The sequence below is a fragment of the Hyaena hyaena genome, unplaced genomic scaffold (assembly GCF_003009895.1).
Source record: "Hyaena hyaena isolate Hyena2069 unplaced genomic scaffold, ASM300989v1 scaffold_30, whole genome shotgun sequence".
NCBI classification, from domain to species: Eukaryota; Metazoa; Chordata; class Mammalia; order Carnivora; family Hyaenidae; genus Hyaena; species Hyaena hyaena.
In genome coordinates, this window is record NW_024080662.1 from 5,083,344 (window position 1) to 5,097,413 (window position 14,070).

Genomic DNA, 14,070 nt, shown 5'->3' on the forward strand with positions numbered 1-14,070 from the left:
AGGCAGAAACTGTTACCTGGGCAATAAAAGGCACTGCAGCGGCAGGGTCCCGGGAGTGGGCACATGGGGGTGCGGGGGTGCAGGTGCCAAGCACCATGGGTTAGGCCCGAGGTTGGAGTCCGGCCGCCCTCCGACAGCAGCCGCCTCCTGCTCCCCGCGCGCCCCTGGCGCCACCATGTCGGGCGACAAACTTTTGAGCGAACTCGGCTATAAGCTGGGACGCACGATAGGCGAGGGCAGTTACTCCAAGGTGAAGGTGGCCACGTCCAAGAAGTACAAGGGCACGGTGGCCATCAAGGTGGTGGACCGGCGGCGCGCGCCGCCTGACTTCGTCAACAAATTCCTGCCCCGCGAACTGTCCATCCTTCGCGGCGTGCGGCACCCGCACATCGTGCACGTCTTCGAGTTCATCGAGGTGTGCAATGGAAAGCTGTACATCGTGATGGAGGCGGCTGCCACCGACCTGCTGCAGGCAGTGCAGCGCAACGGGCGCATCCCCGGGGGTCAGGCGCGCGACCTCTTCGCGCAGATCGCTGGGGCTGTGCGTTACCTGCATGACCACCACCTGGTGCACCGTGACCTCAAGTGCGAAAACGTGTTGCTGAGCCCTGACGAGCGCCGAGTGAAGCTCACTGACTTTGGCTTTGGCCGCCAGGCACATGGCTATCCTGACCTGAGCACCACCTACTGCGGCTCGGCTGCCTATGCGTCGCCTGAGGTCCTCTTGGGCATCCCATACGACCCCAAGAAATACGACGTGTGGAGCCTGGGCGTCGTGCTCTACGTCATGGTCACCGGCTGCATGCCCTTCGACGACTCGGACATCGCTGGCTTGCCCAGACGCCAGAAGCGCGGCGTTCTCTACCCCGACGGCCTCGAGCTGTCCGAGCGCTGCAAGGCCCTGATCGCCGAACTGCTGCAGTTCAGCCCGTCCGCCAGGCCCTCAGCGGGCCAGGTAGCGCGCAACGGCTGGCTGCGTGCTGGGGACTCCGGCTAGAAACCCGGGTTCCCGCCAATCCCGCCGCCGTGAGCAATGCGCAAGCGCAGCGCACGCGTGCGAGACGCGCTTCCGTGCTCCCGCGAAGCCGACACGCGCCACTGCGCACGCGCATCCCCCTCCCCCCCCCCGCCCCCCGCCCCGCTTTTCCTTTCTCTGGATGGTTGGGGCTGCAGTCGCCCCTGTTTAGAATCTAGCTCCTCTCCCCAACTATACCGAGGGCAGGGCGCAAGCGCTTCCTCTGTTCCCCAAGAGAAGGCCTCGGTAGGGGAAGGGACGAGAGGAAACGGAAGCACTGCGCCAGCGCGGAATGAGCGATGGCTGCGGGCAGGCCGTGGCTACCTGGAGGAGCTACCTGCGAGTGGACGCGTGCGAAGGGCGTCCTTCTCAAGACAGCCGTGCATGCGGGTGAGGGACGGTGCGCTCCTGGAGCTGCCTCCTTGGAACTTGCAATAAACTCGCTCTTCCTCGCACCTGCCTCTGGCAATGGCCCCCTTTTACCGAGGCGGGGTTGGGGCGGGAGTCATCCTGCAGGGGAAGGCAGTCGTGGCGCCCCCATTGTAGAAAAAGTCTCCTTGAGGTTCTTGCTCTAGGTCTCAAAAGGGAATTGGGAGGATTCAAACCAGATTTTTGGGCTCCCCAACCTCAGTCGACTCGAAAGGGCTTTGGGCCCATCCCAAGGGTTGTGATGGGAATGGAATTGCTGGTCTGGGGAGCAATGATCCCAGCCCCCTGCCAGTGTTTAAGGATGGAACCGCATGGGGGTGGCGGCCTCCTGCCTTAACATAAACTGAGCGTTTACAGATGAGGAGATTGAGGCCCGTACAGATGTCGTTTGCCCAAGAACACAGCTGGAATTTGAAACCAGAAATGGCTGGAGTGGAGTTGGGGAGGTGGTGGAAACTCTTAGTAAGGGCCCTTCCTTGGTAAAGTTGTTTGGGGTAGGGGTAGGGGAGAGTCAAGGGTAAAGCGTTAGTCTGCTGGGCAAGCTGGTTACTTCAGTCCTTTCTTCATACATTTATTGAATGCCTACTGTGTGCCAAGCTCTGGGACTTAGCAGAGAGGCTTGGATCCATCCCTGCCCTCAGCTAGGAGGCAAGTAAAAAGTCAAGTAAAAGTGCATGGCGTTTAAAGAATAGTAACTTAGATGTGGTTTATCTATACGATGGAATACTACATGGCAATGAGAAACCATGAAATCTGGCCATGTGAAGCTACATGGACGGACTTTGAGGGTGTTATGCTTAGTGAAATAAGTCAGGCAGAGAAGAACAAATATCATATGTTTGCACGTATAGGAGGATTAGGAGGAACTTAACAGAAGACCATGGGGGAGAAGAAGGGGGGAAATGGTGGGGGAGAGGGAGGGAGGCAAACCATGAGAGACTCTTGAATGCTGAGAACTGAGGACTGATGGATGTGGGGGGGGAGGGGCGAGATGGGCATAAAGGGGGGCACTTGTGGGGATGAGCACTGGGTGTTATATGGAAACCAACTTGACAATAAACTATTTGTTAAAAAAAATGTAAGTAAAGCTATAAAAAATAAAAAAAGATAAAAAAAAAGAATAGTAACTTGTGCTAGAAAGCTGCATGAGGGGAAGGACGAGTTACCAAGGAAGGACTGAAGCAGACATTTGAGCAGAATCCTGAAGGAATCAGCTACTGGAAACAGAGAAGTGTTCCCAAGATACTTTGGAGCTGGTGTGTTTGGGTAATGCCAGGAAGGTCTATGGCTGGAATGGAGAGGGAGGGAGAAGAGGTGGAGAGGTGTGTATCTGGACAGAGAACCCCACAGAGCCTGGGGGAGATTGGGGATCATTTTTTGCTGCAGTGAGATTACTGGGTTTGGTGACAGCACCTGTCTCTCATTTGGGGTGTGTGAGATGTCTCCCTAAGCCCTAATCCTGCTGGCCTCTATCGGAGCCCCACACCACAGTCCCCAAGGAGGGTGATCATCTTGTGGGTCTGACCATGCCCTGCTCCTCCTCACTCACCCTTCGTGGCTCTCAGGTGCCCTGGCATTAAGTACCAGCTCTTCCCTAACCCCCTTCAAATAGATGAGGCAACTGAGGCTAAGAGAGGGGAAGCCCTCTAGTCTTGCTAGTCTTGTCTGGTTCATATCTGACCTGAAACAGAAAACCCAACCCCTCTGGTTCACACTAGAAGGGCGCCTCTTCTGGCCTGGACCATACCTTGGAAAATGGAAGTGGGAACAACCTTGGGAAATGGAAGTTGGGAAGGGCTGTGGCTCATCAAAGGATGGCATCCTGAGCCTTCTTAAGGGTCCCACCATCCTCAGAATGAAACCCACTTCTTCATCCCTTTCCCCTGTGGTCCAGACACACTGCCTTCCTTGTCCTTGACTCCAGGTTTGGCCTCACCTCTGAGCCTTTGCATTGGCTGTTGCCATTCCCTGTACCACTTTCCCCCTCCTCTTCAGTCCAGACTTGTCCTAACAAGTCACCTCTTCCCTGACAATCCATTCTTTCCCTCCTTGCCCTTGCCACAAGGTGGGGTCCTAGTATCTGGGGTATGGCATGCACCTTTTTCTATCCTTAATCTGTGTGAGCAATGGGGCCTGGGGCTCCTCTTACCCCATGGCCACAGACCTGTGTATGGCTCAGTTCAGAGGGGACAAGGCCTCAAGGACCAGGGCAGTTGTCCCATTTGTTGGCTGGAAAAGCTGCTTGAGACTCACCCCTGACCAATTAAGGAACCTGTGCCTGTCTCAGTGAAAGCTCACTTGAGGGCTGAATTTGGAGCCCCTAATGCCCCATAAGTGTGCTGCTTGCAGCCAGTGTTGGGTCATGGGGCACCAGTCAGGTGTCACAGGTGGACTGGGACAGGTTTGGGCTTAACTTCTGTGATGTCTTCTAGCAGTTCTGTGTCTTGCCCGTGTGAAACCTAGCCAGCTGTGGTGGTTGGAGAGGACAATCACCCACCCCAGGCCAGAGGCAGGAAGGTCTTAACAAAAAAAGACAAAGTAGGGATAAAGGGGGGGGGGGGGAGCACCTAGGAATAACAGGCTCATATTTTATGTACATTAGAATTTACCAGTGATCGTCTCACTTTATGCATAACTTTTGAAACTGTGTGTCGATACCTGAGAGCAAATATTGATGAAATCACCACCAGAAACTGCTCATTTCAGAGCTGGCAGGACAGCTCTGTGCTAGAACCCACATCTGCAGTAACGTCCTGCAGCAAAGACACCCAATGTAGATGCCAAGCTTGAAGATTCCAGAAAAAACTACCACTCCAGGGTGGAGGCTGGAAGGGGCTAAGAACCAGCAGATGGGCAAAACTCACTGGAACCTCACTCTCCTCCGTCAGTTCTGTGGGTAAGTAGGCCACAAAGCTGCAGGTTCTGGTGAAGATGGGAGGCCCAGAGGCAAAGCCACAGTGTCCACTCTGGGGAGGTGTTCCAGACACTTGTGGGAATGAAGTCTGAAAGAAGCCCAAGAAGCAGGTGTCTCATTGTTTTCCCATGAACAAGGGATCACCCTACTACACCTACCCCAGTCCCAAGCTGCCCCAAAGCTGGGACAAAAATAATGCAGGGAAACTAGGACCGAGGGGACAAAAGAAAAATACAGCCAACACATTGTCCATTTCTTTATTTTCCTTCAGATTCTAAGACTTCCTCATGACACAATGTATAGCCATTGATTCCAGCCTCTGTTCATTGGAACTTCTATTCCGGTTTGGTGGTCAACTTTTTACATTTATTATCAAAGATTTAGAGTCACAATAAATACAAGTGACAATCTCTCCACCCACCCCCAAAAACCCCACCTTCCAAATACCCTGCACTAGTGTAACTGTCTATTACACTTTCATTGTTAAGTATTATAAAACTTCAGCTGTCCTTTAAAAAAAAAAACTCAGTCCAAGTTTTTTAGGCAACCATCATGTGCAGCATAGCTCGGCATCAAATAAAAACCCTATGGTGGAGAAGCAACAACTGTCTTTTTCATGATCTACACCCCTGTGATGAGAATACTTAAATTATATAGAAAATTCCTCCCCATGTCTTTCTGTCCACAGGAAAATGACATGTAGGACACAGGAGCCATAACACAGCAGGGCTGAACTCAGTTGCCTTTCATTCCCTCTGCACTGGGGCCAACCCTTGCTTCATGAGGGTCTTAGGATGCAGACAGGACCAGAGGCTACCCCTGGAAGGAGGGCAACTTTGGCCTTGTCAAAGGTGTGGGTCCCAACATCACGGCTGGGACACTGGGGGACCAGGGCCCCATGACATGGGCAGGATGACCAGAGCAATGGGTGGCACTAAGTGGACACACATGTATCTATGTGCACATGCATGTATACACATATGGCCATTTCAAACATGCAACCCTTCACCCTCCCTAACATCTTGAACAGTTTCCAGTTGCCACTGGGACTTCATGTCACAGGTAACTCCGGATCTTTATCATTTGGGACTGAAGGCTCCCAAGTTCTCACTGCTCCTAGGAACCAGGTCCTCTCCGTCCTGCGGCCTCCCAGGGGTCATCGGGAGACCAGAATCCCAGCACTGTGGCCAACTTTGAGATGGGCTTTGCTACTGGGAGAACACCCTGAACATTATCTTGTCTGAATATGTCCAAACCCCACATGCAGAGATTTAATATGCCTTTCCTATAACCTCATAAGCCTCATCAAAGAACTACTTATTTGGGTCTTATCAGAGAAGTTACACCACAAAGGGAGAAAAAAAAAAGTGGGGGAGAGTAGGAGTTTTGATACAGTAGAAATGAACAAAAGATTAAGGCATCTCACATTCTTGTCCCCTTAAAAAAAAAAGTTACATGTCACAGTAAGTGGCCCCTGATGGGATCATTCCCAGGGACCCTGGGCTGGAGGAGATAGAGCCAGGGCCTGTAGCCCCATCCTCCACCAGTGGCGGTCGGATTTGTACTGAATTCATGAGGCCCACTTAATAGCTCAGAGGCTGGTAGAAGTCCAGCCACGCATGGTGAACAGAGGTGGTTCCTGAGCACAGTGATGAGCGAGGTTCTAATGGGCTGAGGTTGAGGGCCAACCTGCGCAGCACAGCTCAACTCAGGCCCTTGAGTCACAGACCCATTCAACTCCAGCTGGGGCGTGACCATCCTGGCACACCCCTCCAGTGCAGAGGGGACTCTTGCCTGGATGCCTGATCCCGAGTTACTGCATAGAACTGAGGTCTGTTTGCCCACGAAAGAGGCCAGCCCAGGTGCTCCTTCTTGAAGGATTTGGAAAATCTGGCCCATGTCATTGAACAGAGAGGGCTAACAGCTCAGGGTAGTATAAGACAAGTATTTATTTGCCAGGCACACAGAAAAATGTGAGGAATAGAAATGCTTGCATACTCTTTGAGTTTTTGGTGTAAGAACACCTGCCCCCCCACCCCCAATGTCAATTTCCCTATCACCCAAATCCCTGGATCTTGGAATGAAAGCCACCCTTCCCCACCCTCCCCTCCTTCAGCCCATCTAAGTTATGCACTCAAAAATCAATAAGCAATATAGGGTTTTACACAACAAAAAAATTAGAATGTTGAAAAACTAGGTCTTCTACCACAGGTCAAAATGTTGCTAAACATGGATATTCACACAACATGAGAGAGGGGGTTAAATGAGCCTTTATTAGAATGTTGTAGCAGTGTGTTTTGAAGGCGGCGGCCCTACAAAATAAGGATTTTAAATTAAGTCCCTAACTGCATGGATAGGAAAACTGGGGCTGGGGCTGAAGTGGGCAGCAGTGTACCCCATCTCCACATCAACACATGTGTGTGCATGCACACAGGACACCCTTGCACCTGCACGGAGACAGCCCCGTGCACAGCACACTCATGACAGCTTCTGCCTATCCTCATGGAACCGATTTTTTAAGAGTGGGAGAAACCAAGATGAAACAACTAAGAGCAGACCTGATCCTCTGTAAGACATTTCTGTAGACTCAAAAGAGGGTTAAAAAAAAAAAAAAAAAAAAAAAGGTCTGAAGGCAAACCCTGGCAGCACGGCCCAGCTTTAAGGAAAGGTTCTAAACTAGACCCAAATGGAAACCCTGAAGTCTTGGGAGGGGTAGGGGCACCTCCTCACAAGACACACCTGACAGGAGCATAGGCCAGGGTAGCTTAGGATGTTGTCCATCAAAATAAGTAGGAAAAGAAAAATTTAATAAAATAAAACCACAACAACAAAATAACACAATAGCCCGCCCCTCCAATTTCCCACTCAGGCTCCAGATGTTGCTGCCAATTCTCTCCTCCCTCCTCCACTGACTGTGCGTGGCTTCTGGGATTCCAGGCTCTCTGGCTGGGTCTGGGTTGCAGTTTGTTCTTCTGCTAAGTGTGGGAGGTCCGGGGTCTTCGGAATGAGCAGCAGCAGAGGCCTTCCTCTAGACTGAGAGCTGGGCAGTCAGTGGCCCACCCTCTGGGGTGTGGGGGCCGTGCTCGGCAGGGACCCCTGGGTCTGCACGGTTTACTTTAAACTCCATCATCATGAGGTGATTAAAAAAAAAAAAATCTGTCAACCTAGAGATTGCCATGAAGGAAGGCAGTCAAAGACTGGGAGGCTAAGATGGGGAGAAGCAAAAACAAAACAGAACGCTCTGCTCGACTTCAGAAGCCCCGGGCGCTGGTCTTGCTGAGCGTGTCACAGTGTCCAGGGTGAGCAGTCCGTGCACCCTGCCGGGCTTGGGGGGATGGAAGGGAGAGGGGGGCTGAAAGGAAGGGCCGGAAGCAGAACCAGCCCCCGAGGTCCACTTTTCTGCTGGTGTTGGGCAAACTAAAGGCAAAGAAAGGAAAAAAGCCCAAGGGAAAGGTCCCCCAGTGATATTCCTCGTCCACCTGTGAAGCAGCCCCTCAGCTGCGACGAGACTTTGCAGCCAAGAATGGAGCCCTTGCTTCTGCAGCATGGCCGGCGCTCGCTCACTCATTCTCTCGGGGAGCACGAGGTCTTCCCGATTGGAGGGTGGCAGGGCCAGGTGGGAGGGAGGAGGAGGGAGCCTGTTCTCCATTGGGCCCGAATCGCACTATTTCCACGTGGCTGACTGGGGAATGGAGCGTGGCGGGATCATGTCCAGGAGGTACTCCCGCTGGCGGTCCACAGCTGAGGAGGTCTTGTGCACTGCCAAGCTTGGGCTGACAAACGCAAGGGCCCCGCCTACAAAAGAACAGAGGGACAGTTTTAATGGTACCATAACACTCTAATGACATTAAAGGGAACACAGAATGGTGAAAACAGCACGATACCTCTGTAGGGCACTCAGTTACACAAAAGTGACACACCAGTGGAGAGGCAGAATGGGGGAAAAGCCCCGAAGTACAGCATTTATTTTCCTGGGGTAGAAACACCATTTTATTTGTTTTGTATTCTCGAAATTTCCACAATGAATGAGCATCTCTTTTACAAGTGGAAAATGAAGAAATGACCCCCAATCTCCCAACACACACAGGTTTTTGGCTGGCCTGGGGGTGAAGACTGTCCTGTCCCGTCTCATCACTGTGTTACCACAAGAGTGCTTTTGGTGGAGGTTTATGTATTTTGTGGAACAAGTGTTTTGGGGTCAAATGCAATTGGAAAACCTCTCTACACTGTAATGAGAAACCTGACTGAGTCCTGCCCAGAAACCGAGGATTAACTAGAGAGACTGATAGAACTCTTCCGGGAAATGCTGTTTTTAAAGGTATTATGCATTTACCTCTAGTCCTACTGCTGAACATAGCAACTATTTATTCCTTCATATTCCCTTTCAAACATTACCTTAAATATGCAGTTTTCACACGGCTCCTAACGCTGTGTACACACATGCACACACCTGCACTGGACTCTTCTCACTGATTTCATATACTTTTGAAATTTCCCACAAAAGGAATTTCCAAACAGCTAAGAGTTCTTAGCTGCATCTTAAACAGGATGCGCAAAATTATCTCTGCCAGCTTTATGTTTACAAATACTCTCTGCTCTCTGGAATACTTAGATTTTTCAGAAATCAGACCAATGTCCTCCTTTTCCTGAGCTTCACGCTGTGGAAATGATATTTGGCCATATTTCTAACTCTATGGTCAGCTGTGTGCACACCAGACTCCTGTGTTTTGTTTGCAGACAGCCTGGCTTTCCCAGTTCTGCTTAGGGAGATAGATCTCATGATGGTGCCTCCTCTTCTGACAAGGACGCAGCAAGCTCATGTGGGGAAAAGGGTATTTGCTCCCACAGTGAAAGTGCTCATCTGTTTCCTTCTCTTGTTTTTGATGGAAATAAATATTTAACTGTCACCTTAATGACAGCACATGAATAATAAAAAATAGGGCAAGTGGTATGGGGGACGACCCAGGGACGATGGGCGCTGTGGCAGACTAGGGAATGCTCACTTGAGCGTATCCCCCCTCCCTTGAGTTGTTTCTCAAATGTGGTCTCCTCAGAGTCCCGATGCCCACTGTGGTGTGGTTAGAATCCTAGCTCCCATCCCAGGTGTTTCCCCCCACCTCCTCCCCATGTTGTTTTTGTTGTTATTGTTGTTTTTAGTTTTTTATTTATTTTAGAGACAGAACACGAGCAGGGGTGGTGCAGAGTGGGAGACACAGAATCTGAAGCAGGCCTCCAGGCTCTGACCTGTCAGCACAGAGCCTGACGCGGGGCTTGGACCCATGAACCTTGAGATTGTGACCTGAGCCCAAGTCAACGCTTAACCAACTGAGCCCACCCAGGCAGCCCACCACATTCTCATTCTAGTTTGCAACTTTGCACCACCCAACCTGTCCAAGCCAGAGGGTGGGAAGAGAGTCCCACAGAGCAGGGAATGAAGAACACTGTCTAGTTGAACAAGAAATTACCGCACTAGAGAAGGTACAATGTAGTAGCAAAAAAAGGCATTTCCTATGGCAGGAAAGTTGGGGTGGGGGGTGGGGTGTCCAGATTTGGCAAGGTAAGTGTCTGTGCTGACAGGTGTCCACTGGATGGTGTGTTCTGAGACACACACTACCTAAACTGGGTCTACTCCATGTTTTGGATCCAGAGCTAAGCGTCTGGGTGTAGAGTGAGCAAACAACAAGGGCAATTAGTTATCTACCCAGGGCTACCTGCTGTTCAGGGCATCTTATTTAGTGAACAGAGATGAAGCTGAGGAGTCAGAAGCTGTTCCTCAAGGAACAGGTCTGGGGTCTCAGGGCTCTATGTAACATTTCTGTTCACTTTATATGTGTGCATGTCTTTTCTTCTTTTTTTTAAAGTTTGTTTGTTTTGAGAGAGAGGAGACACAAGCTGGGGAGGGGTAGAGACAGAGGGAGAGAGAGGATGCCAAGCAGGCTCTGCACTGCCAGCATGGATCCTGAAGCAGGGCTTGAACTCACGAACTGTGAGATCATGACCTGAGCCGAGATCAAGAGTTAGATGTTTAACCAACTGAGCCACCCAGGTGCCCCTGCAGACCTCAACACGACAAGGTCCCCACTTTGAGCCCTGTGGGGGCCTCCCACCTGTACTTAGGGGTGCCTTCTTCCAGTTGGTGGTGGCATTGCCCTTGCCAGTGCTCACAGCTCTCTCGGAATGTCTGCCGGTCCTGCTGACAAGGGCTGTGGCCGAGGCTGCATTCTGCAGTTTGGGTGACTGGCTGAATGTGTGCAGGACACCTCGGGGCGTTGTGGCTGAGCCCCGGGACAGCTGGCTGGAGGCCTACAGTGGAGACAGGGTATGATGACTCATGTGGGGAAGGGGATGACAGAGGGCGAGACGCTCAGCGCAGCCTCTCCGTGCTCTGGCCGACCTCTTCCCACCCACACAGGGTCCCTAAAGTCCAAAATCAGGAGACCAGGTAAGTTACACCGGGGGGAGGGGAAGGAGGGAGGGAGAGAGAGACAGACAGACGCAGGCAGCGTGACAGTCGGCGACTGACGTGGTCACGGTCTGGGGCGTGAGGGCTGGTTGGTGGCACGGTGCAGGGGCTCCCAGCACCGTAGTTCTGACCTGTAGCACAGCCCCGTTACTCCAGTCGCGGGCCTCTCCTGAGCGGAACGCCAACTTACGCCGGGGTTTTATGACCTACACAAATGGGGGGGTTGAAATCGAGGTCAGCACCATCCACAGGCCGGCCTAGGGTGACCTAGAGTGACCAAAGGGCAGCAGCTGTGGCCGCATGAGGCCCAATCCCCATGGGACAGTTTCCCGAGGGCAGCACAGCCACCCACTACATAGGGATCTTGAGAAGATGTGTTTATTAGTGAATTACAAATGACTTCCAAGGACACAAAAAATTGCCAACAGGGTGCTTTGGGTCTATAGGGGGTGGGAAAGCAAAGCATTAAAAAAAAGCAGCCAAAAAACTTGATTTCAAACTTGTTTCTCTCCTTAATTTAGCTAGAACATTTCTTCCAAATGCCCCTTTTGCATCTCAATGTGGCTTTCAGAAAAGTCCTTTTAGACAAGAAGTACTTGTCAGCCGGAACACTGCACTGCAAGTGAAAGCTACAAAATCTAAAGAAACTGCAAATTAGTATTTTCACCACCAAAGGCCACCATTAAATGCAATTTAGACACACAGTTTAACAACCAGGCAGATGACTGCCCAGTGTGAGACAGAACGTCAGAACATCTTGCTTGCTAGCAACAACTCCCAGCCAAGGAAACGAGGCCCCTCTCCTAGAAGGCAAGGCCACCCAGTCCATGTTCCCAGGCCTCAGGGCCGCAGCTCTGGCTCCCCAAGGACTCTCACCTGCTTTAGTGCGGGGTGTGGGGCGGTGGCAGGCTCAGTCTTGGCCTGTGCGGGGGCGGCACCCTGCTGCAGGAGGCGCTGCTCAATCTCCTGCTCCTGCTGCAGTGCCTTCACAAAGGCAGCCTTCAACCGGCTCGTGTGCTCTACCTTGAGTGCCTTCTTCTGGTTGGATGCCATGCAGTTCTCGCACATAATGGCGCCGCCCTTCTCCTCCCGCCAGCGGCACGTGAAGTCCGTCTTGCACTGCGCACACATGTAGGGCTCCCGGGACAGAACAACAGCGGCTGACATCCTGCCTGCTGCATGGAGAGACAGGTGGGCTCATGTCAGAGGAATAGAATGCCAGAGTCAGAGCCCCTACCACCCTAGCACAGGATGAGGACACATGACAGATCTGGAGCAGTGCCCTGGGCTGCATGGCCCAGCTGGCATCAAGAACCCAAATCCCAAGTCGACAATGTCTGTTTGGCACACGCATACTGGGCACTGACTGTGTGTGGACACTAGGCCAGCTTTGGGGAAGATTTGCCAATAGAAGGGAAGTTGAGAAGCTTCGGAAAATGCCATGGTACACTGGGTACCAACTCTCAAGAACATCTGTGCTCTCAGATTGGCTCCTCCCAATTGCCTTTCTCACTCTCAGTGCAACATTAAATTTCAGAGATGGAGGTTTCCAATCCTCCTGGACCTCATCACACTAAAGACAAGATGGTAACCCCCTCCAGGTGCCACCTCACTGTGATGGGCAAGTCAAATAAGGACCAATCATCCAGAAAGTACTCATGCTGACAAGTGTCATACTCAGTGTCTTGTGCATATACAAATGTGTTCGATTCTCACGATAACCTCCTAACAGCGCACTCTACTCCACTGAAAGTTCTTCTGAGGAGAAAACTGAGGCTGAGGAGATGAAGTGACTTGCAGAGTCACAGGCCAGTCAGCCGCAGGGCCAGGACTCACACCTGCAGCCCAGCTAAGAGCACACCAACTGCTCTGGTTTATCAGCCCCCTTTTCTAAGATGGGAACATGGTATCCCCTCATTCGGCCATATAGGAAGGGTGACTGGGGAAAGCAGGGTAAAGTGCATGCTCAGGCATGGGATCAAAATTATTTTTGTCATCCAAAGTGAAGGGGTATTTTTTGCATTTTATGACTTTATGTCTAGTACTCAAGGGCTTAATTTCCTTTTAACATCAGAGACCATGCTGCTGAGGGACCCTTAGCCTGCTCAAACTCTCCCAAATGCTGAGGGGCTGTGCAGGATCAGACTGCAGGAGGCCCTCACCCTACAGAATAGATGAGCTGTCACCAGATCCATCCACCCAGGGTCTACTTCATGCCCGCAGCCCCAGCCCCTCACCTGCAGCTAACATGCTCTGGTGAAAAGAGTACATCACCTTCCAAACATCCAACCCTGGAGGACACGGTACCTTTACCTAGGCAGCTGCGGTGGGCATGAACAGCACCAGAGTGGAGATACCGGTATGAGGCTGCACAAAGCCAACCAGCCTGAGGCTCTGGGAGGGATCAGGAGATACCTCAAATAGGGCTCAGAGCTTCCTCCCATAGTTAGGACCAGTTTGGGGCAATTATGAGAGGGATACTGACTCCTGATGAGAGAACAGGTAAAGAAAGGCTGATCTGGGAGAGCAGATGCCCATGGCAGATGGCTGCAGATAGATAGGCATTTTGTCCTGACTTGGGCCTCCTACCCACCTGTCCTGCACTGGCCTCAAGGCAACTTTTTTTTGCCAATAACACTCCATCATAAAGACATCAAAGGGATCCAGACATACCCAAGCCATGTGAGAGCTCATACCTTTACCCTGCTGGCCCTGGTGCTGGGGCCCCCTGACGAATGGAGGACACCCCCCCCCCCTCATTTTACAGAAGCCAATCAATGATGGGTCTTTGTGGCCTCCCACTCGCAACCTGACTCATGATCAATCCTTGATATAGTCCTGTGGTTGAGGGCTGTTTTAAGAGCAATGGGGTTGGGTAGATGGGTAGGGTGCAGTAAGGAGGCTGTAAGTAAATCTGAGGTGGCCTCTGCCTCTCAGAGGCACTGGATACAACACCTGAGGAGAAAATTCCGTGATATGCTGACTAAAGAGGAAGAAGAGAGTACTCCTCCAACACCCTGACAGCAAGCAGGCACTGCAAGGGTCACAGCTCCCTGTTATATAGACCTGCCTCCCTCCCTCTCTGCGTAAGAGAAGCAAGCAGGCAGAAGGTGCTTTTCCTCTGTACAGGCCCCATTACTATTGCCCCCAAGTCTGTGCCCTGGGAGCAGTCGGCATGTACTAAGGGACAATTCAAGGTATGTGGTCTAAAGACTACTGAGCCCTCCCTCGTCCTGGACTGGTTACGGC

General features: G+C 51.7%; 2 protein-coding genes across 8 annotated transcripts in view; one reads left to right on the forward strand and one right to left on the reverse strand.

Annotated features, from left to right (window-relative positions):
* Positions 1-18: 18 nt before the first annotated feature.
* Positions 19-1,134, forward strand: TSSK6 (testis specific serine kinase 6). Its single transcript, XM_039228271.1, has one exon. The coding sequence runs from the start codon at positions 176-178 to the stop codon at positions 995-997; it is 822 nt and encodes a 273-aa protein (XP_039084202.1). The 5' UTR covers positions 19-175; the 3' UTR covers positions 998-1,134.
* A 5,471-nt stretch (positions 1,135-6,605) lies between these two features.
* The window catches only part of GATAD2A (GATA zinc finger domain containing 2A), a 103,575-nt gene continuing 96,110 nt past the window's right edge, over positions 6,606-14,070 (reverse strand). For 6 of the 7 annotated variants that reach the window (XM_039228155.1, XM_039228157.1, XM_039228154.1 and 3 more), the window contains 4 exons: positions 11,698-11,996; positions 10,953-11,027; positions 10,466-10,661; positions 6,606-8,153 (listed from right to left, as the gene is read on the reverse strand). In XM_039228155.1, coding sequence (XP_039084086.1) covers positions 8,023-8,153; positions 10,466-10,661; positions 10,953-11,027; positions 11,698-11,996 — 701 coding nt within the window. In that variant the 3' untranslated portion in view covers positions 6,606-8,022. The remainder of the gene's footprint in view (positions 8,154-10,465; positions 10,662-10,952; positions 11,028-11,697; positions 11,997-14,070) is intronic. The other variant, XM_039228153.1, reaches the window with a different exon arrangement.